This window comes from Carassius gibelio, chromosome B12, assembly GCF_023724105.1.
Source record: "Carassius gibelio isolate Cgi1373 ecotype wild population from Czech Republic chromosome B12, carGib1.2-hapl.c, whole genome shotgun sequence".
Classification (NCBI taxonomy): Eukaryota; Metazoa; Chordata; class Actinopteri; order Cypriniformes; family Cyprinidae; genus Carassius; species Carassius gibelio.
In genome coordinates this window covers 9,527,125-9,551,197 of record NC_068407.1, presented here as the reverse complement: position 1 = coordinate 9,551,197, position 24,073 = coordinate 9,527,125, and the positions used below count along the sequence as shown (strand labels likewise).

Genomic DNA, 24,073 nt, shown 5'->3' with positions numbered 1-24,073 from the left:
AAGCACACTGGTGCTGATGCCTTTGTTGTACAGCAGGACACCCCTATTGCTCCAGCATCCCATCGTCTAACTCCTTTAGAAAGCAGCCAACAGTACAGTGTGCTAGATACAGTATTCTAGTGCCATTATTGCTAAACCAGCCATGGAGAACAGTGAGTGGGGTCATGGTGCGAGAGAAAAGAACACGTGTGTGAAGTAAAGCCCACGTGAGTGAGGGAGCTCATGTAGTAAACCGATTCACTTTGCAAAAACAAAATCACCCGTTTGATAGAGAACATTTCTCTCATCTTTTCAAAGACTAAAAAGGACACTCATCTCTGATTTAGAATTAGAAATTCCATTGGTATGTGATTATTTGAAAAGCTCCTATAATTTAGTTGTATTCATTACTGTATTAATTATTAATTTTAACAATATTATACATTAATATTGTTTTTATTATTACTATTAATGTTTTTTCTTCTTCTTACCTGAACATTTGTGGCACATGCAAAAAAAAAAATGTTTTATTTGTTAATTCATTAATTCTTAATATTAATAAAATGTTACATTCATATTATTTTATTATTAATGTTATTGCTTTATTATAATATTATGATTTTTTTAACGGAACAGTTGAGACACTTGCAAAAACAGTGTTTTAATCATGAATTTATTTATTCTTAATTGTAACATTTTACATTAATAGCATGTTACCGATTTAATATTATATAATTTTATTCAGTGAAAGTACTTTTTTCTTTAATCAGCTATAAACCTATTTAACCAGGCAGTAAATGTGTCTAAAGCTAAATACCAAATGCTCTGTGCAATTCTAAATTTGATTGAATTTGAACATTCTTGCAGACACACAATTGTTCAAAGTGTTAAATAATTCAAATGTTTATAATGTTTGGGTTTTCCCACATTTGAATACTTTCTACTGAATCAGGAGCTTAAACAACATAGCCAGGATGTGTAAATAAAGGACAATGCAAAACATTCTTAGTAAATTTCCTCCTGTGACTTCTGTGCAAACACACATATGACGTCCACAACGCAGTTCTTTCATTAAAAGATAAAGATGATTTAGGCCTTTTTTCTAAAACCAGACTTTTCACAGCACTTACATCCTTTATTTTCGAAAACAATTGCCCAATTTATGAAGCCATTCTCCCCTAGTGCGTGGCAGTGAACACAGTTTTCATGCTGGCAGCTGGCAGACTCTGCAGTTGAGAGTTCAGGTAGCTGTTAATCATGCGCTGTGTGTGGGTCAGCTTCGAGCATAGGGCTGGAAGCCAAGCACAGTTCCTCTCATCATGTTAAGAGGAACCCATGCAAAGCAGATTGGGTATTCACTCCATGGCCCCTTAATGAACACCTCGATAAAGGCGCTTTTGTTTATCCCTGTTGCTACCCGGTCCACCGCAAGCTTCCTGGACAATTATTTTCTAGCTTGTGCTAGCTCGGTTGATTATTTTCTGAACCCATTCTTCCAGAGCGGTCATCAGCTCGAGTTCAGAAAGGTGAACGGACATTGTTATATTCCCCTCAGAGCTTATGGGTTTCAAAATTGAATGAAGCTATTGCTTTAAAATAACCTTAAATGCCCAATGAATATGCATATGATCCCATGAATTATAACAGACAGCTACATGGCCTCAACAATTAGTGGGAGATTTATAAAGAGCAGACAGCCAGAGTTGACAGCATTTCTTTTCCATTGCCTCATATGTTAGCACTGAAGACCAACAGACTCTTTGCTGTTAATGCTTGATACCATGTTTGGGGACAAACTCACTAATCTTCTTGGAACTAGCACTTAACTCATGTAAGTAACCGGCATTTGCATAAACATCACTTGGGCTTGTTTGGAAAAGATCAGAATGTTTAAAGTTTAACCACAGGCTATGAAGACGCAGAGACACATACTAACTTTAAAGCTCACAAATGAGACTGTAAAATACATAATACAGAAAAGATGATCCCTTCATCAAATTCTACCATCACTGTGATCTTGAACTCTAAAAATGAACAAGAATGACTGCTTGTATTTGACCATTCTGTGGTCTTATTTAAAAGATGGAGGCTAAGCAATTCTAGACAATGCTCAATCATGTAAAAACACAAATCAAGAGCTACAATTAATCTACCACAGCACTATGGCTATGAGGAGAACCGGGACACAGCAAGTAATGATGCAAATAATGAGATATCTAATGGTTTTGCAGTATTTTAATGTGGGTAATTGTTAAACCATACAGCAAAAGCTTTGATTCTGGTTTACTGTTTGCACTCATTCCATTTCTGTCTCATTAAACCCATTGAGCCCCAGTGAAAATTAGTCCTGCAAATGAGAATTTTAATTTTTGCCCAGTGGCCAGTTCAGTTATTTTTATAGTATATTCGCAAATAAAGCAGAACCAATTATTAAGTTAAACCACAATTCCTTGCAGTTTTATTATGAATTATTAATTGGACACCAATTATAATATATAGTATATATAATAAAAATAATATACAAAAAATATAAACTTATGTACACAAAAGTTTTTTATTGCCATTGATGATTCTATGAAGAACCTTCAACATCCACCTTTTCATTCTATAAAAGGTTATTTAATAAAATGTTCTTTATACTTAGTAAAAATGTTTAACTATTAACTGAAAGGTTCTTTCGGAACCCAGAATGGTTTTTCTATTGTATCACTGCGAAAAATTATCATTTGGAACTTTTATTTTCCAGAGTGAAGCACAATGTACACATAATATAACTGAAAATAAAGTTTTAAGCAGAAATAGATTCTGTTATCATTAGTTAACAATACAAAGTATACTAAATATAGTACATATATATTTTCATTTCCATTCAGTGTGGCCATAATATTTCTCCTAAGTATTGTGCAATTACAGTGTGACAGTAATATGCAACATTATGACACACTGTTTAAGGAATGTGTTGAGTGCCGCACTCCCTGTCTCCCACGTACAATTCCCACTTGTATGTGGATATGTGGGTCAGCATTAATATATGCAGCACCTGATCAAATTGGTGCAGCACAGAACCTGAAAAGCCTCTGTGGTCACAGAAAAAAACAACAACTCAGGCTATCAAAGTACAATCAGGACAAGCAATCCATTTCAATGTAGTAAATCTAGGATGAGGGGCTGCACAGATGGACAGTCAAACACAAAGTCGCTGTGATGCTGACTGAGTGAAGGGGAGCCTGACAGCTCGCAATTTCGAGGCAGCAGTTGAGGGGAACAAAGCTGTCAGAAAGGTGTCTGTAAAGGACGATGGGGATTGTGAAGAGTTATGGATGTAAAAAGCAAAGATGTAAGGCACAAGAGAGGAGAATAGAGAGAAAATTGATGCGATACAAAGCAGCAGCACCGGAGCTTGCAGCTCTGCTCCCCAGGCAGGTTCATACACTTTACTGCATTGCAGAGAAAAAAAAGGGTGGTGGTGTAGGGGGTTGGTTAACACACACACACTCACCAGTACTTGCACAAACTCTCAAAATCTTCACTTCTCTCTCTCCTCACTGATCAGCAAGATTATTCTTATGCTGAATAATTTAAAGAGTCAGGGATGGTGTTTTTCTTTTGAAACAGTAGCCCTAAATAAAGAGATTTTGTGCATGTTTTGCACATACTGACCGGATGAAAATGCACTTAAGGGGTTAGAAATGATCTATACATTACCATGAGCTCATTTGCATGTAAATGCAAATCAGCGCATATATTTTAAACCTCCCTTTTAACACACAGATATGCACAGGTATGACATTGCTGTGGATGGGTAACCTCTACTGTCCACCTGTCTCAATAGCTGAAGTCTGACCCTGATCTGTCCTCTGGAACCCGCTGTGGAGTAGAGAGTAAAGCTAACCGCTGTTAGAAACCATGCCAGGGCCTATTTTGGCAGCAAAGTTTTCATGTCCTTACTTGATCCTCCATTGCAAGGTTAAGCGATCACATGCTAGAGGGAGGAGATACACCCTAAACAGATAACGGTAATCTCCTAATAGATAAAATCCCTCCATTGCCCCCTTCAAGTTAAATGATAAATTGAGATGCAATGAGACAATCTTGTATTTCTAATATATTGAGAAATCCACACATGCATAAGGTTCTTCTGGACTGGTGTTGGATCTAAAAGTAATGTGAGGGGGCGGTCAGTCAGCCTACAGGAGGAGGAGGTGTTGTACGTGGTATGTGTGTGGGTGGGGGGGTGTTTATTACAAACATAAATGTCAGTTTTCCCTATAACAATCTCACACAATGAATGTTGTTACCAACAGTTTAACAGTTATAAACAGCATGCAATATATTTTCCCTTTCCATCAATTTATTTATACTACAAATAATTGAGTTCCTTGAATTTGAACAGCGTTCAAACAGAGCTGATATACAGTAAACAGTGCTGATTCTTTCTGTTTGTATCACTCCGTTTGCCTTTTTTGTGTATTCCTGACTGCCTGTCATTCTGTGTATTAGTTGTGGGTATTTTAAACGGACTCCTTAAAGTCTTAGTAAAACATTGATCATTCATTGAATCAATTAGTTCGCAACTGATGCTGTACATCACATGCCAGTGACAACTTGATGGATGTATATGTCCACTTTTCATTCATACTACACAGAACAATGTTAACAGTTGTGAAGTATTTTTAATGGAATGAATTACCTATCCAGACAACACTCAATTTCAGACATAATTACTTTTTATGAGTCATTGAATCATTAATTCAACCAATTTGTTTAGGAACCCTGGTTCATTTACAAACAAAACTTGTTTTGATTTTTTGAAATATGCGCTATCATTTAGGAACAAAAGACCACTACAGTGTGTTGCTGTGACTTTGTTTGGAACTATCTTCATTTGTCTGTCGATATTATGTCTAAAATGTTACTCAACATTAACTTCTTGTTTATGGAACTGTTGCATAAAAGCAATACCACACAATCCGTCCTTGATACAATAACTTCTCACTTCTTTAAACAGCTTGAGTCATCATTGCTATTTTTAATGATATGATTTCTAATTTTTAACAGTATATCCAGAATCCGTGGCATGAGAAAGTAGTTCAACTCACAAGATAAAACAGACAGACAGATAGATAGACAGACACACAGATGGACGGATAGATCATTATACTCTGAAATTAAAGCAGGACATGTTCCTTTTGTTAAACTTTTCCCGAACAGTTAAAGATCAGAGGCACACACATAAACTCTCTCACCTCTTCTACACATACACATACAGATACACACACACACACACACACACAATACACATAAGCATCTCACTCAAGTGGAGCTCGTGTTTCCACAAAAGCATGCATGTGCGGGGGCTGAGGCTGTGGAGAGGCATCCATCGGTGCATTGCCTCAAGCTGAGTGCTCCCTTCTGCCTGAGATCAAGGCCAGCTGAGTGCACAGTCATTTATTCTCACACAAAAACATGTGGCATGTGCTTCTCACAACTAGGTTTCAACAAATCTGCCCAGTAACAGTTGCAGTGTGCCGTGGAAGGAGCGAGCAGTGAGGAGAAGGGATAGTAGAAGATGAGGAGGAGGAAGCCACTAGGAAAACAATCCAGCAATAGCTAAAGATAGATCTGAGCTTCCAGGCACACTAACGCCTGGCACTCTCAAGGTTAGTGAATGTACTGGGCCACGCAAACACACATGCGCACAAGCAGAGAGGAGCACAGAGAGAGGCCTATGCAGTGGATAGAGGGAATAAGCTAAGCTTGCTTTGGAATTCACATGGCCTTCAACCTTCGGAGCAGTGTTACTTTACTATCTCTGAGATACCATTATAATTTGTTTTCTAAAATTCTGAATGTTTTTATGTTTGTTTGTTTTTTGTATTTTCCATGTAATTAATTTTTAGTAATCTTCTGTGCTTTTTTTGTTATTTAGTTTTTGCTTTAGTATATCTATATAGATTTATATACATTTTTATTTCAGTTTTTTTAAGATTTGAATAAATGAAAATGGGAAATGTTGAAAATACAACTGAAACTAATATATATATATACACACACAGTAAATATATATATAAATTATATTTCAGTTAATGTTTATTTTATTTCAAGTAAAATAAATGGTTTTAGTTTTAATTAACTACAATAACCCTGATTCAGAGTCATAAATAATGCATAATAATCTTTCTTCTATATGCCTAATGTAAAAAAAAAATCAATATATTGTAAATTTGATTCTTGGCTGAATCACATAATATTCAGCAGATGTTGCTTATAAAAAAAATCTCAGATGGTCTTTATGGAATGATATAGATAGGAAATAACTCAAACTATGGATTTTATATGCATATTAAGTTTTATATATTATTATTTTTTTGTTCCATGAATTATAGATACTGTAAATGTAAATTATGTATAGAGCCAGAAACTATGACCAAAAATCCCACTTCATGTCTTTTTTTAAAAAGTTTGTCATTGAAGACTAATCGTATGAACCTAAAAATAAAAATAACATTACACACACACACACACACACACACAATTTCATACAAAATTTAGAATTTCTTTCTTCTGTGAAACACAAAATGGACAGACTATCACGTGTACAGTACATATGCCAAGCTGTGGTTTTGGATGAGTCCATCATAGGCTACTGACCACTGTTTAAAGAGGAATGAAATGATGAGAAACACCACATTACTCTAGGTCCATTTGGGGTATCATTTTCACAGGACTTGGCTTTGGCAGCCTAACACACTACATTTGCAAAGGCTTTAGATAGAACTGAACTTGTGCTGAACTCCCTTTAAATCCAGACTCAGAGTAATAAGTTTAAGGGGTCTGCGTTAGTTTTATTTATTTGTTGTTGTGTCCAATCTTTCCATTGAGACCCACTAAGCCACTCGGAGACGTTAAATAAAGTAATATGGTCTTGCCCCTTTGGCTAACCTAATAAAGTATAACCTTTTTTTACAGGCCTATTAGACCAGTCTAGCCTCATTCTTAGGTGTGACATCCTGTGTTCTTCTTTCTAAAGGGTGTTGCAGTCTAAAAAGCTGAGTTCTTTTGAACCTTTTTTTTATTTTTATTTTAAGCAACAAAATCTAGACTCTCTGTTCTCTAAAAGTGCAGTGAGTTATTTTCTGAAACATACTATTTGGTGTCAAACAATGTATAATTACAGTTTACAAGTTTTTGACTCACATAATATAATTGTAGCCTTATATCAGCCCTGTGCTTACAAGCACCGAATCCTCATGTGACAGAACAGTCATCAATTTGGATTCAAAGATACAATTTGCTCAGAAAAAAAAACAAAGTTCTCTCAGAGAATGAAAACAAGTGCAGCCTTCAAATTACATAAGAGGGCTGTGAGGAACAGCCACCGGGGTCTGTGTTCAGGGCCAGTTACATACTGAACTCATGATGTGGAAAACAGTACTGTACTGAGCACTGACGGGGACTGTTTCATGGCACGGATGATAAAAGGAAGAGAGAGAGATGACAACACTTCTACAGACTCTTTCTGTTTGTTTGATTCAACTAATACAGTTTTGAAAGAAAAACTAAGCTATCTGTGTTCAATAAGACCTCTATTGTATTCATTCTTATTTGGTCTGCCATGTTTTTTGGACCTCTAATTACTACAACACAACAAAGGACACCAGTATCTAAACTTGATACAGGATGAAAGAGCTTTTGATACATTTTTATAACCTTACGATTTGGTTTTTGGTGCTTTTGTCATTTAGCTATTAAAATACAAGCCACGGGGCATTTCTGCTGCAAACTAACTGAACGCTAAAGCTAAATGGTAAATGGTGACCATGAATGATCCAGTGTGAAACATTTAGGATGTGGAGAGATTCTGTGTGTCGCATCTTGTTATTTAGGTTAGAAAATGTCTTGCTTTTTAGTTACACACCAGTGGAGCGGGATAGGGTATGCAGGGGGTTCAATGAAAGTGCAGATCTGCACAGGTTAAAAATTACAAAGGAAAACATCATGTAACTTCAAGACTTTATTCCTCAAGTGTTAGACTCACGCAGCCATTATACAGCCACCCACAACGAGCTCACGATGGAGGTTGGTCTGTCTCTGAAACTCTTGGTACTGTACCTCTGAACACCTCTGCAAAGTCAGGCTGTTTTTTGCTGTCATGTCCTGAGTCTGCTCAGGTGCGTCAGCAAGCAGATGGTTAGATTATGCATGGCTCCCTACAGTGCAGTGCTGTCTCAGGGGGCTCTATTTTCTTCAAGGTCATTAGTCAAACATTCTTCCAGAAGGATCTGATAGCAAGGATGACAGTAGAGTAATAATACTATATAATAATAATAGTAGTATTATAGAAAAGGTCACAATCAGAATGATCGCTGTGTTGTGCAGGTGATATTTATCAAAACATGATTTTCTATCATAATAACACATCAAGATCTTGTCCTCAGCTGTGGTGATATCCTCTGTGGTTTAGTGCACTTCAAAACAAAAATGTTGAGCTGAGTGCCACCTACTGGCTAGAAAATGACACTATACTGCAGTGAGATTTTTCCTGAATCTTTGAATTTTCTCTTTAGATCAAATAAAATTCACTCATGGAGGAAACATTTAACTTTCTTTATCACTCTGGTTCAGAACAGACTGTTACAGTAACAATACAGACTGTAACAATACATCTCCTTTGCTCAAACTAATCAGAATGCACATTAGTCAAATTCCCTGTGGATCTTTATAGAAACATGCTGATTTGGTATGAGGGCATGTTGCTCCCTGGGATGATGTGAATTGTGCCTCCATGACAAACATAAAGACCCATGAAACCCATATGTGCAGCGCTTAACTGTGTGTGTGTTTAGGTTGTCATAATTAAGAATTATTGCAATAATTATTTTATAATTGCTAGTAATTATATTTATATATTTCTTTTTATTTTAATAATTCAATATGTTTAATAATAATCAATCATTTTTATTCATTGATTCTTTATTGTAATGTTTAATTATATATAAAAAAAATTAATAGAATAATTCTGTAGAATTGTTTTATAACAAAACTGAAAACTGTTCAGCTATAATGTCACATAACAGGCAATTATTCTTTATATTTGATATAACTAATATTTATTAATATTTAACTTTATTAAGTGTATTTTGTTAAAAAATACAGATTTACAAAAGTATAAACATTATATATAGTAAACAAATATAACTGTATTTTGGTTTTCTTTTTAAAATGGCATATTTAAAAAACTACAATAAAAAATGATTAGTATAAGTACTTCTACTGAATGTATACTGAATGCTTGATATGTCGTCAGGGTCTCAGGTGGTTTAGTTTGTTCCTGGATTAATTGGATGGACATACAGAGTCCCAAGTTGTCAATAAAAGGACTATTTAACTGATGCGGTCCCTCCTCCTGGTCGATCTAACCCCAGATGCCTTCCCAAATATTCAAATCATGGCCTTGGCTACATTTTAGAAAGAGAAATCCTCACTCAGTAAGAAATATAAACAAGTGAAAAATTGTTTTTTTTTGATAGGCTTGTTGCTATGGAATTGTATGGCACCCACTGATCTATATTATATATGGGTGATTGCACCTCTTTGTATTGCTATGGCAACAGACAACGACTGCCTTTCAGTGTCAAATGTTGTAATAGCATGTCATTCACAGAGGGCAAAGTCACAGCTCATACACAGGACAGTTTGACTTGATTTACAAATATAAAATGGTCCTCACAGTAACTTTAAGCTTGCTCCTCTAAAATAAATCACAGAGCAAGAAGTAAGCTTGATTGTATTTATGCAGCTGTCGAACAGAGGTCACACCAAAGGTCAACTGTTATTGGACACAAGACCAGATCTAATCACTCCTCTCTCACTGATCAGCTGTTCTCTCAAAGTGGTCAATTGGATTCTGTGCAATCCTTAATCTCTTACATTAGACAGCTGGAATAAGCACACTAATGCTCGCTTGACATGGATTTCATTTGCAGTTTTTAGTTAAAATATGTTACACAAAACAAGAAATAATTTAGTGTTTTATTTCATATTTCAGTGTTTTTTGGTAAATAAAACAACAACAAAAAAGAAAACAACAACAACTACGTGGAGATTAAGCTGGTAAACCATGACTGAATGCAGTCAAACAAGTTAAAATAAACATGCATGACTAAGAAAACAGACCAAAATTAGTTTCCTTCATTTTTTCATTGTGTTTTGACCCTTGATACTTTTCAGAGATTTTTCGCTGTCTGCATAGATTTGTTTACCATCTAATAAATGTACTTTAGTACCCTCTAGTGGTTAAAAAGATAACTACAAATTAGACTTATAATATTTAGTTTGCAAGCTTCCACGAAACAATGTATTACTTTTTAATTATTTATTTAAGGGAAGCCTAACTGACACACTATCTCTACACAATAGTGAGTTATTGAGCAGACACAGCAAAACTTAACAAATGATAAGACTGAAAAAAAAATGGGAAGGATGCATTTCTTCAAAAGCCTTGCAAGGGCAATAGTAGTTTCCTTTAAAACTGTTTTCATATCCTCAATTAAAATTTACTGTATAGTCATGACCAAAAGTTTTGGCAGTGACATAAATTTTGTGTCTTGCAAAGTTTGCTGCTTCAGTATTTGAAGACTATTTTCCATGTGATTATGGTATACTGATAAACAATGATAATTATATCATATGTTCTAAAGGCTTCTAGTGGCATATATGCTGGATATTAGCTTCTGGGCCAAACCCTGACTGATGGTGAACCATTCTTGGCTTATTAGTTTTTGGTGTTGATCACATTTTATGGACTTCTGCTTGTCCACTCACCTTTTGAGGACTGACCACAGGTTTTCTATGCAATTGATATCCAGGGAATATCCTGGGCTGGCCATGGATCCAAAATTACAATGTAATGATCTTCGAGCCACTTCTTCATCACACTTGCTTTGTGAAATGGTGCTCCATCATGCTGGAAAATGCACGGATCATCATCAGATTGCTCATGGATCGATGGGAGAAGTCGCTTTTTCAGGATGTTTTGATATAATTCTTTATTCATGGAAGTGTTTTTTGGGCAGAGCAAGCTCTGAACTGCTGGAGACACGATTTCGTTGCTGCCTCCTCAGGAGGAGAAGGTCCTGGCGCTGGCTGGACACTCTGGGACGTCCTGAAGACTTCATCACTTCCAAAACTTTTGGCCACGACTGTAGGGTAATATAAAAAGTGACTTTTTGTGTGAACTCTGTGTAGTGTGCCCATAAAATTAAAATAAAAAACAATGAGCCATGGTTGCTTGTGTTTTTATAACTTAGAACCATTTCAGCTTCATGGCAACAGACTATACAAAAACAAAAAGTGAAAAAAAAATTATACATAGAAAATATATACACTGGGTATCTAAAAAAACTATATTTATATTGTTGTTTTACAATAATAATAAATAAAATATAGTCCACTGAGTAGGAGTAAAATTTGACTTAAAACAATTATGACTTTTCACACTTGAATCCACAATCATTTTCCTAAATACTCATTGTTCATTAGTCTTGGTTAAGCCTGATTCTCTTTCTGTGACATACCAGATAAGACCAGATTAGAAAGTTTACTTATAGGAGCTCTTGTAATTGGCTTGATTGTGGGTCACATTACACCTAATCACAGGTGGGCAATGGTTCAGAGTTAAAATACTATGGTTAAAAGCAACTAGTTGGATTAATATATATATATATATATATATATATATATATATATATATATATATATATATATATATATATATTTACTTTCAGTAAGCCTGCCTGTCATAACATCAGTTAACAGACAAAAATGAAAAGGGGGGAGGGAGGGTTGTTTGGGAATAGACCAGTATTACTAGATCAGTGCGCGTTATAAATCGCGTGTAGAATGAGCTTTACAAACACACGTTTACGCATATGGCAACATGGACACGTGAAACGCTGTCCTGCTGTCTGAAATTGTGAATGGATTCGATTTCGATGAGAGAGATATGTTCCCTTTAAAGCAGCGCTCAAGGATCTGTTTATCGGTGCGTTGTCGCCATCTTCCGCCAGTTCTGTTACTGACTCACCGGAGCATCGCATCAGACCGCCGGTGGGCGAGTCCCGGGTGTGTCTGTCTGTCTGCCTGCGTCCAGGAGAGCGAGCTCCTTAACAACACCGAGAGGGGAGGGAAATAAAATGCTGGGGAATCGACAGTAGTGACATATTCACCACTATACACTTGTTGTTGTTTTATTTTTTTGGCTTTTGGCGGAGGACTGAAACATGAAGAAACATCACAGCCCCGCGAAGGGACCACTGGAAGTCACCGTGCCAGACACCGAGGCGACCATACAACAACTCAACAAGCTGCTGTCCAACGGAAGCGGTTTCTACAGCCTCCCAGCACAACATTTCAACGAGGTCTTTCCCAAGATTTACATCGGCAATGCGTAAGTTCAGTGATCTTATGGAGACTTGCGTGCTTCTGAAGGCAGGAAAACACTGACAGGTAGCTGCTTTCAAATGCTGAAGAAATGTGTTGATTGTGGCACAGGCAATTGATCTGTAGCCTATAACGGAAAGGTAAACAAACCCTTTAACTGAATCTTTTACAGTGTTCAGTTCCAAAACAACAAACCTGTGAACGGAGCATGTCAGCTCTCCGCCTACTAGAACAATCACGAAGCTACGGGAGATTTAGCGAACGGTTGAGTCTGACTGCAAGAGAAGCGGATTTTCTCCTCGACAGTCCTCTATCGGTACCATCTCGTTATCTCTCTGAGATCACTGGTTACAAAACCGCTTCAGTTCGACCTCAGTCACGTGTTTATTTGTATTAAACCGTTACTATTACACATTAATTGCATCTTTCTTCTATCATATAACGAAAAAAAGACCTCGAGGGGGTTTAACGAGTAATTTGTTTTCATGATTAAAATCCCTGTCGATTCAAAAGCACCGTTTTTGAAGTATGACTTTTAAATAATGTGCTACAAAATATATATTTGTGTAATTGTGAGCTTGTACTCACAAATCTTTGTTTACAGCATGGCTGTCTTCACTATTTGCATATGCTATTTTGAGCTAATCCAGAAGTTTACAAAGGCAGTCAGATTACATTATTCTACTTATGTTCATATTTCAAAATTTGCATCAGGTTCATTACATACTGATTGATTGATTTGTTCCTGGAATAGCCTACATTTTTAAAGTAGCTAACATGCACGGACACATTGCTTTTACATATAAATTGTTTTTGGTGCAGTTAAAAGTAAAATTAAGTAAAATGTAAATAAAATTATTTATTTTCTTTGTCTTATACATTATGGAACGTATTTTAAGAACTGTGTATAAATTAGAAGGTCTGGATAGAATTCTAAATCAAATGGCTACTGAGTGCATTTAATCAAAATAATAGTTTAGAATTAAAACAAACTGCTTTAGAATCACACCAGTGATTCTTAAATTCAAATCAGTTTACTGTCAAAGATTCATATTCCGTCACAGCACATGAGAAATATTTATATATAATATTTAATGTTATTTTTATATCAATGGGCAAATATACTAGCAAGGTTCATAAACGGTTCAATATTTGGCCATTTTGAAATGATCAACATTAGCTAATAACCATGCCTGACTGGCATGATTGGAAGATCTCCCGTTGTGTTCTTTTATAAACATGCTGTTGAGTGGATAATGCACAATTTTGGTTTTCAAATATTTTAAGCGGATATCAAGTAGATATTCTATTAAAATTATTTAGAGTATTTAAATGCTATCTGTTTACAACTAATTATTGGTGTATTGTTTTATGCTTTAATTTTCATTTCTGGGACTTGTAAGCAGAACATCTCCCTCTACTTTCATAAACACACCAGTTGGAGATAAATTATATACTGTATATTGAGTGCCTGTTCCCTGGTATCACTTATTTCTTTAATAAATCAGCTCACATAAGCATCATCGTATTGGATAACTATAGAATAAGCACATTTTCTCTTTGTAACAATAAATCAATTTGAGCATAAAACCACAGCCGGATGTGCCTGGCTTCATCTGTGCTACTAAGAGCAGCAGGAATTTACATATGGTCATTTGTAGATATTGACAAAACACTGTCACTGAGCTGCTAATGTCTGTATCTGCCTTGTCTGTAGCTTCCAGATTAATTCATATTCAAATATGATGGATTGATACAATATGTATAAATAGATACTATCATATACTACACTATCTATGTCTATCTATCTATCTATAAAAACTATTTATGTACAATTACACCTTGCACAACTAAATTCTGCAGTTTTTTTTCACAATATGCACAGTATACACAAAAAAGTACTTACTGCACACGTATTATATTGCACAAAGTATTACATTAGGACTGATATTGCGAAATAATTATGTTTGAAATGAGATGATCCCATCCATAATTACCCAGAAAAGATATACAATGTCCACATTGTGTTCAGCATGCACTGCACTGTTTTGTTTTGCACAGTCTTGCCAATACTACAGAGAATATTAATAAACTAAGTGCAGATATAAGAGCGTGCCAGACCTTTGGGATCATTATTCAGTTAGTGTTATGACTGTAGGATATGATCTAAACGATACTGTCTTTAGTAATACAAACTCATTATGATTATACACATAATAGACAAAATCCTAGAATTTTGCAAGTTCTCGATTTGGACCATTTTCCGTATGTAAAGGTGCAGTATGAGGCAATGGGCCACTTTCTTTATAGCACACCTCTTTTTGTAAGACTTCCATTAATAATGCATGTGAAGGGACTGCAGTGAACAGAGTGCAGGACAGGTGAACAAGATGCAAAGCAAACACTTTCTCTCTCTGTCTCACTCTCTCTCTCTCTCTCTCTCTCTCTCTATGCACATGCATACACACATACACATACAAACACTGGGAGAAATATGACCACCATCTGCAAAGGCTCCATATAGACAGGATCTCAGTGGGGGAGAGTTTGAATTATGAGTGTTGGGCGGTGCATCTGAGTCCATCACTTCATCACCACTGAAGAGCCTGCGCTGCTGGCAGAAACAGAGACTGATGGGCTGCTACATCCTCCAGTTATAAACCAAAAGTCTCGGAGACTTGATCTTTATTTAGGGGATTCTTTTGAAACTGTGTAAATACTGTGTCTGTGTAAATAACATATTATAATTGTATTAGGTTATATATATATATATTATCCCATATGTGCAGTCTTTCATCTACTGCATTCTCACAATGGATGGCGCTGAGGAGCAGCCTAGAGAGACATAAAGAGGTTGGATTTTTAGGAGACAAAGATGAAAGCGTTCCAGATGCTCTAGCAATATAGAGACAATGCAACTACATGACAGAGCAATCTGCTCATCTCTTTTCTCATCTCTTGTTTTCTCTCTCTGTGGACTCAGAATCCTATTTTGGGCACTACGCTGGACGCCTATGGCTCTTTGTATGCCTCTGGGCAGCAGCCAAGATCTCCTTGGTGTGTCTGTTCTGGTTTAGAACACTGCTGTCCCCAGGGACCCTCTGACATAGGCCGACATCTCTGCCAACTAAAAGCGGCTCCACAATTCACTCCAATCAATCTCAAACCAGATACAGCCGACCGATCCATTCTGGGTGGGGCTGGCAGGGGCTGGGATTTACTGGAACTATAAAACAACCGAGAGCACGCAGATTGCCATTGTTTGTCACAAATGCATTAAACATTCTCGATAAACAGTTACATAACACAACATAAGGGGTTATGTAACTGTTTTATCAAGAATTAATGATTATAAAGTATTCAGCAGTGAGAGAAAACAACAAGAAAAGTCATCAATTTTATATCATAAGAAACTTATTTGGGAATTATGCTGACTCTTTTTTTTTTATGGGAAAGCCTAAATATTTTCTATGAATTCATATGATGTGAATTGTTTAAAAAAAGGAAGGAGTTACGAATTGCCTTGAGTTTGAGATTTCTTGCCACCAATAATTAATGCCAATTGTTCTTTTTAAAAAAAAAAAAAAATGTATGACCACTGTATGTGTGAACAGATCTTCATTGCAAGTGAATGACTTCAGGTTGATTTGTTAGATCACTGTCAGCAAACACCCATTCAGACAGGCTTGTATTTGAGACCTGCTCACTTGAGATCAGAAGAGGGTGAAGTTCAGTCATGTTTCATGATGAGACCAAGACAAGAAAAATAATTGTGTCGGACTCGAGGAGCATGGACATATATTCATGGTCTTGGTTTTATTGACTCAGATCTCTTCTGGTCTTGACTCAAATGAGCTGGCCTTGTCTACAACACTGCCTTGAAGGGACAAAATAAAAATCTTGTCATCATCTATCTCACCTCACAAGTTTTTCCAAAACTGTAGGAGTTTCTTTATTTTGTTGTAACACGAAATACATTTTTTTCAAATTGTTGGTAATCAAACGGTTGATGGTTGCTAAATGGATTGGTGGAGGATGAGTAAATGATGACAGAAATGACAAAATGATTAAAATTTTTGGGTGAACTATCCCTTTAAGATGTCACAAAATTGGTTTGTTTGGTTCAGGTTAATCTGACACGTGCTCTGCTTCTGCTCCCCAGGTTTGTGGCCCAGAATGTGATGCGTCTACAGCGTCTAGGTGTGACACACATACTGAATGTCGCAGAGGGAAACTCTTTCATGCATGTGAACACCAACGCAGAGTTCTACGCAGGAACTGGTATCACTTACCATGGCATACAGGCCAATGACACTGAGCAGTTTAACATCAGTGCCTTCTTTGAGGAAGCAGCAGACTTCATCGATAAGGCTCTTGCACATGGAAAAGGTCAGCTGCTCATGCTTCTTCTCTTCTTCTAAATGCTTTTGTTTCTTATCAAATACACACTTTAGACTAAACTGATTGTAAAGAAAACATTTTCCATTCACTGACAAGACTATCCCAAGATATTACAGAAATCTTGTTCAGTCCATTTGACACAGAGTCTTGATAATTCATGAAGTATGAAGCCAGCGAGGTCTTTGCGGAGCTAGAATGTAAAGTATTCTGTGGTGTTCATAATTTGACCTTTCTAACAAACCAGGTTACTTGTTTTCCCTTATGCCAGCTTTATTTTATCATCACTTTGTTTTAATGCTTAGCTTGCACAAACAAAAACAACATTTAGGATAAAAAAATGAAAGGAATAAATACAGTGGATTTATTCAAATGAAATGTAGTATATGTATCCACAGATAATAATGAATCCCAAACTGGATCTGGTAGTCCCTACACACAGATTTTATCCCTAGATATCTCACACCAGTCGTTTTAAGTGGTGCATTTAAACCCATCTTTTATGGCATGGATTTTATGCCATCTCTAACACAGAGGAGCAATTATAAAGCATCTTAATTACAAGTCATCTTGGCAGCAGGAGCCCAGTAAATGGTAAATCAGACGCCAAGCCTGAGTCGAGGGAGGTTAAGCTGAAACAAAACCTCTAGAATATATGACTTCGTAGCGCGACTGAGCTCACCTGTGACATTTGCGACAGCCGTGCTTGCAGTGGGCTTGATGTCATCTGGCAAATTTGCTGGCTGAATCACAATGAGCAGTGGGAGGGATGAAGGTCTGAGTGCTCCCGCTGCCTCTGAGTCACACTGAATCAGTTTTGAAAATATGCTCTGCATAGGTGTGGGTCTCGATGGCTGATTTGTCATCTAGTTTTAGATTTGTTCTTGTTTTAAGTTTACTGTAGGTCTTTCTGGCAACAGTGCATTGCAGAGGATTGATGTGATATTCAGTAACATGAGCACATAAAAAAAATCTGTTTTCTTGCTTTACCCATATATACTACAGTGAACCTAAAATAATTATTTTGAGTAGTTGGTTTGGATTTTGTGGGGTTTCAGGTTTACATCATTCAACATACTTGATTTAGAACGAAAACAAATATTATAAATATTTGTTTTAAAATATTATTTTTTATATTTATATAAAAAAGTAACTACAAAAAATCTCTGCATGTGAGGTGTAATTTTATATTTCATACACCGATGGTAATAGAGAGGTAATAGAGAGTGCTGTCATCCTTAAGGTCCTGATATACTTCAAATTAAGTTTGTTTTCATTCTTCGTTTCGGGGCAAAAAGAAGTTTGAAAAGGCTGAGCGACGGTATACTGTTAACAAACTTTCCACCCCCCCCCCACTGCTGGAGGTGGGGTGTAGATTAATGTAAACATGTCGCGATGCTCGCACATATGCCCTAAACACAACAACAATGAAATTAAGAAGTGTAGGCAATCTAGATGTGACTATTATAAATCTAAATCGTAACCGCCATGGACCAATGGAAGCTCAAAGGTGTTTAGGAGCCAAACCGCACTCCCCAAGAAAGTTTGTTTTGGTGAGCTGTTTCGAACTGCCGAAGTGAACTCAAAATTAACTTCGCTTTGGCATGATTTTGTTCGAATTCATTTCAATTTTTCTTCGATTTTATTTGAAGTAAACCATTGCCTTCAGGGACCATTCACCATTATTTCTGTCAGAACGCCAGCTTTTATTTTTTCATTTTTTTTTTTCATGTTTTTGTTTTCTTTGCACACAAGAAGTATTCTCGAAGCTTCATAAAATTACGGTTGAACCACTGATGTCACATTGACTATTTTAACGATGTCCTTACCACCTTTTTGGGCCTTGAACATGGTAGTTACGCTGCTGTCTATGCAGGGTCAGAAAGCTCTTGGAATTCATAAAAAAAAATCTTCATTTGTGTTCCAAAGATGAACAAAGGTCTTACGGGTATAAAAATGACATGAAGTTGAGTAATTAATGACTAATTTAATAAATGATTAATAATCATTTTTGGGTGAACTACCCCTTTAAAATATAAGATGCATGGCAGCAGTACGAAAACACTAAGGACGTTAAATATAAACGTAAAAGTTACTATATGAAGTTTAATAATTATTCTAATTATGTGAGAATAGTGCACAGTAATGATAATGACAGGGTATAGATATTGTTGGAATTACTTTCAGAGCAATTTATTTTTTCAGCTGATGAATTATTAAAAACATCGACAGCAAATCAGAATACATGCTGCTTTACAGAGAACATACATTAAAAGTGGCAGACATTACTGTAGAGTTCATACTTTATTGTGTGTTGATGCCATGCATTCTACTATATTTATAATTCTTAGTGTAAACAGGCCTTTAGGGAAGGTTTTTAATTTTTTTTTATTAGTTTTAAACTTAAAGGTGCACTAAGTGAATTTTGCCAAATGATGTTGACAATTATACAAGACATCCTTAATGCTTTAAGAAATCAACTAGCCAGCTGATTTTAAAAGTAGGGAGTGTTTATTTTTACACTAAGTGCAGACCACCTTGTTGGCAGAAGCCATTTACACTAACTCCAGCCACCAACGTGTATTTGGGAATTTGGGATAGTCAACACTAAAAAAGAAGATTGTCTAATAATAGCTCCATAGCTTAGTGTAAATAACATCTATTGATATTTGTACTTAGTGTAAATAGCATCTTTTGCTAAGAAAATATGTACCGGTAGTTATTAATATAGTTTTGCATCACCGTAGCTTTACATTGATCTACAGGGAGCAAAGATTTAAGGATCAATGAAGGTTATCTCCTTGACACATAAACAGCACAAAGACTCACAGGAAAACGTAAGTAAGCGTTTAGAGGAGGCATCAGGTTTCAGATCCTCTGCTGCATCTGCCAAATAAAGCACAGCAGAGTCTTGCAAGGAGAATTCCTCCAGGAGAGCAGGCTGGTCAATAAAGAACGTGTATGTGTGTGCTTTCATTTTTGGAGGGGAATTGGTCTGAAGGTTGATTTGGGAATCTTCACGATGAACTGATGTTGCAGCAGAAGCCGCATTTGTATCCTCAAAGGATGAGATCTTCAGAGGTACTTCTAAACCAGCCTTTTTTAACCGTTATTTCTTATTACTCTTCTAGGAAAGGTGTATGTTCACTGCCGTGAGGGCTACAGCCGTTCGCCTACTGTCGTCATCGCTTACCTCATGCTCCGTCACAAGATGGACGTACGAGTTGCAACAGCTACAGTAAGACACAAGAGAGAGATCGGCCCAAATGATGGATTCCTGCGCCAGCTGTGTCAACTCAACGAAAAGCTGGCAAAGGAGGGCAAGTTGAAGACCAAATGATAGAATGTGCTCTACCCCCACATATATTCACAAATGCAGGCACACAATCAAACTAGTGTGTACTATTTCCAGTCCTAGTATATTAACAGAATGTATGCATACATCCAAAGCATAAGCATGGAGATATACGAAGTGAATTCCAACACACTCTCACATACACACTCACACAAAGTGTTGTCAGTGTCCTGAATAATTACCCCTGCTTCCAGCTGGCTGGTAAAGGGAACTTTACTGGCATATCTGAATAATTAAGGCTGTAGAAGGAGCAAGGGCAGCATTTTATATGTCATCACAACGGTTTTGTTTTTGCATCATTCCCCATGATAATAAGGAATAATATTTGTTTTTTCAATAGCTACACCTAAAGCATTCCAGTACCCAACTGTTTGTATATCTCACAAATTCAACTTTTGGAGCATATTAGCCCAATTGTCATCTGAAAAATTTGAGCACAATCATCCTATGGGTTCCGATTTACCAGAAACACTGCGATTGCTCATCCCAATTCTATTTGTATGTGGTACAATATGATATTTAGGTATAAAAAAGCATGTCGAATACACCTTTTAACACATTTACAGACCGACAGCCAGATTTTTGATGGCTTTCCAGCATTTAAATCAGGAGGTCAAAACTGTTGTGTACCAGCACACACCCCTTTTGCTCACTAAATTAACATTCCACTTTGTACCGAATGGTAGCATACAATCAAACAAGATATATCTACAACAAACCAGCTGTATTTTATAGCTCAGATTCAACAGACGCTACAACAGGTTCAACCCGGTTCTATGCAGCAGTGATAATGCATCAGCCCCATTAGATCTTTTTACTCTGGAATCACTGTCTCACACTGCCAAGTCTCATGCCACATTTTGTCCATCACAAGATCACAGTCAGCCTTGACCAGAGAGACACATCCGATAGATGGAGAGCCTCTACCATGCCAACTGCCTAATGATGTGCCCTTATGCAAGGTTTGTTACCTAGAGGTCCAGTGCCACTTCATACGTTAGCTCAGAGATCGCAGGAAGCGTGTCAGTGACATCTGTGTGGTAGAGTGTAGATCAGATTTTTAAGGGTAGCTGTCGAAATAGATTAGGCTTACTTTGGCTCAGTTTTGTCCTTAAAACAGAATCACTTCAGCACTGGAATTGACTAATTTTGCTGCACTGTTGGCTTGCTTCGGGTTTTAAAGGGGTCATATCGTACATATTTTTATCATTTAATTATTTCCCCCGAGGTCCACTTATAACGTTAGTCCAATTAAGCAGGCTGTTTTTGCTGCTGTGCCTTTAAGACTTCTATGTAAGCATCCTTTTTGCATGTGAAGTAACTTACATTGATGAGTAACTTATAGTTGTTAGTATAGTTAATGCTGTCCATTGTTCAATAACAGCATCGCTGCAGCAGATTCACAAAAAGTTCTGCATTGAAATGTGCTGTTCAAAACAGATCAGAATTTAACAGCAGAACTTTCCCACATTTCACTCTTTATTAAGTTTTGGAATAAAAGCATCCTGCCTACTTTCTCTGTATAGCTTCTTTGGGACTGTTTTGGCTACACTGATATGTGTATGGGCAGTCGTATGTTAAAGAATCAACATTTTTGACATCAAAAATTTCAGTATGAGACATTTTTGTAGCTTAGCTTCAGTTTCATGGTCTTTTTGGACTGGGGAGAAAATTTTGATTTCTTAAAGTTAACCCAAAAAATAAGATTTCTCTTAATATGACCTCTTTAAGAGAACCAGGCAGCATCACTTTATTTGGGATAAGTGCATGCAAAAGTTTTAAACACATAGCTTTTTGAATAAGTCTAATTTCTCTTGTCAAATTTGATTGATCTAATTTTAATAGCGCCTGGGCCTTTACATTTATTATTACTGAAGGAAAATACTATAGTACAAATCGTTGGCTAGATTATAACTCAAAGCACTACTTAAGCCTCTTTTTTACATTTCTATATTCCAGATATATACTTGTGTATACATATTTAGATGTTGACATATATGAATGTATGACCTGTCCATAGTATTTGTGATTGACCTTTATCTATTAACATTATAAATATAAAAAAAATGTAGTCAGCATCCACTTTACTTTGAAATGCCATGAATGCACATTTACCCCAAAACACCACCATTTGTTTCACACACCCAGTTGTTTACCAAAACTTCAGTTTATTAAACCAATTTTTATTTTCGATTTGATGGAGAGTGGTGTAATTGGCTTTATTCTTTTATCATTTACATTGTATTAGACTAGAGGATCAAAGTCTGTTTTCACAGGTAAAACTGTTGCAGGCTACCTCACAACATTCATACTACTTGTAGCTAATCCACAATTTTGTTGTCTAAGAACATTTAAAATAGACAAATACCTGTATGTACGAAAGCATTCAAACTATAAACATTCCTTTAATATAATCTGGAGACCTAGGCTTTATACAACCTAATCAACTGTAGCTTTTGGAAACCTGTGTGCCGTCACAAAAACAGTGAACCACCAATGAGGATGGTCTGTGCCAATGGCAAGCAAACAGTGGGAGTTTATCAGTCATTACAACGGAACTGAAATCTTCCTGTGCTTTCAGAGATTTAAGCAGCAACTTTTAACCTCAAAAAGCAACAGTAACACATTTTGAATTTCGCATATTTGGAAATTTCAACATAAAGATGTGTTTGCCGGCTCTGTTGGCTACAAGGCTTCAGAAGATGAAGATGAACACACCCTTTTCTGAACTGGATCTGAGGAAGGAGAAACACTGCCATCTGTTGTTGATAACCCATGTGTTTTGTACAAACTGGCCTGCTATGTATTGCCTTTTATTCGTATGTATCCAATTCTATGTTACACAGTGGATAGTAAACATTATATATACAGGGAAGATTAAATGAAAATGGTTGTATACCACTATATGGCTTAATGATGTCACTAGTATATAACAATGAATCACAATGCTGCTTGGTCATTTTGTATTTATGTCTCAATATCAATGTGTTACTTTTGTTTTTAATTGAACAAACTAAGGTGTCTAAAGTGATGCATTTTCGATGCATTTGCATTTTTTGTCATTGGTGCGAAGTATTGTCTGTACAATTATTTGTTGCTTCTTTGTTTTGTCAATGCGTACCAGCACATAGTTGCATTCATGTGTGCACACAGACTTGCTCAAACGCTGCTGACTACATGTAACTCTATATTGTCTATGTGCCGTCTCTTACTCCTGTATGCTTTGTGTTGTTGCTGTAATGTGATATTGTAAATGATTGACCACTTGTTTGTTGTAAAGGATATGGAAACCTCAGCAGTTGCAAATTTGGCAGGAGGGTTTGGCACAAATGTTCACACTCTCAAATTATGTTTTGCATTTTGAGTCCGGGAGTTGCTTGATGTGACTAAACAACAAACTTGCGGTTTCGTTTTAATCTGACTTAATCAGGAAAGGAATTACAGATTGCTTGAAGTGGAGGTCAAATGAATGCATTCAAATGACACAGGCTGTCTAAACATCCCACCTTAAAGCCTTAGCCTGAAGATGGATTATATATATTTTTGATTCATATCTTCACTTCACAAAGCCAGGTGTGCAGCTTCTACAGACACGTTGTGAAATCACAGTTATTTTTCTTACATTGGAAAATGTTCTTTTGTTTTATGATGTGTGAAAATAAATCGCAAAAATTAAAATGTTGTGGTTTTTTTCTTTGGTTTTATTTGAGTCCCAACTGGGAGAATGCATTGTTAAACCCATTAAATTAGGTAAAAATATTAGGGTGACTATAAGGGTGATATAAACAGTTATGGTGATAAAAATATTATTATGATTTTTTTGTGTGTGTACACTACTGTCCAAAAGTTTGGGATCAGTAAGATTATTATTATTATTATTTTAAGTCTTATGCGCATCAA

General features: G+C 36.3%; 1 protein-coding gene across 2 annotated transcripts; it reads left to right on the top strand.

Moving 5' to 3' along the window:
- Nucleotides 1–12,064: 12,064 nt before the first annotated feature.
- On the top strand, nucleotides 12,065–23,851 carry LOC127968741 (dual specificity protein phosphatase 3-like). Of its 2 annotated transcripts, XR_008156108.1 has the most exons (4): nucleotides 12,065–12,427; nucleotides 16,583–16,809; nucleotides 19,950–21,597; nucleotides 21,629–23,851. XR_008156108.1 is itself a non-coding variant. In XM_052570078.1 (3 exons), exons 1-3 carry the CDS (start codon nucleotides 12,261–12,263, stop codon nucleotides 20,156–20,158), a joined length of 603 nt encoding a protein of 200 aa, XP_052426038.1. In that variant the 5' UTR covers nucleotides 12,065–12,260; the 3' UTR covers nucleotides 20,159–23,851. The 2 variants fall into 2 exon arrangements, 1 of the variants encoding a protein (XP_052426038.1); XM_052570078.1 differs by having other exon boundaries at nucleotides 19,950–23,851.
- Nucleotides 23,852–24,073: the final 222 nt, after the last annotated feature.

Bases quoted from the DNA above. Each gene is read 5' to 3' on its own strand.
- LOC127968741 (XM_052570078.1), top strand. From the start codon at position 12,261: ATGAAGAAACATCACAGCCCCGCGAAGGGACCACTGGAAGTCACCGTG. The intron at 12,428-16,582 runs GTAAGTTCAGTG...TCTGCTCCCCAG, and splicing joins AAGATTTACATCGGCAATGC to GTTTGTGGCCCAGAATGTGA. The intron at 16,810-19,949 runs GTCAGCTGCTCA...TTACTCTTCTAG, and splicing joins GGCTCTTGCACATGGAAAAG to GAAAGGTGTATGTTCACTGC.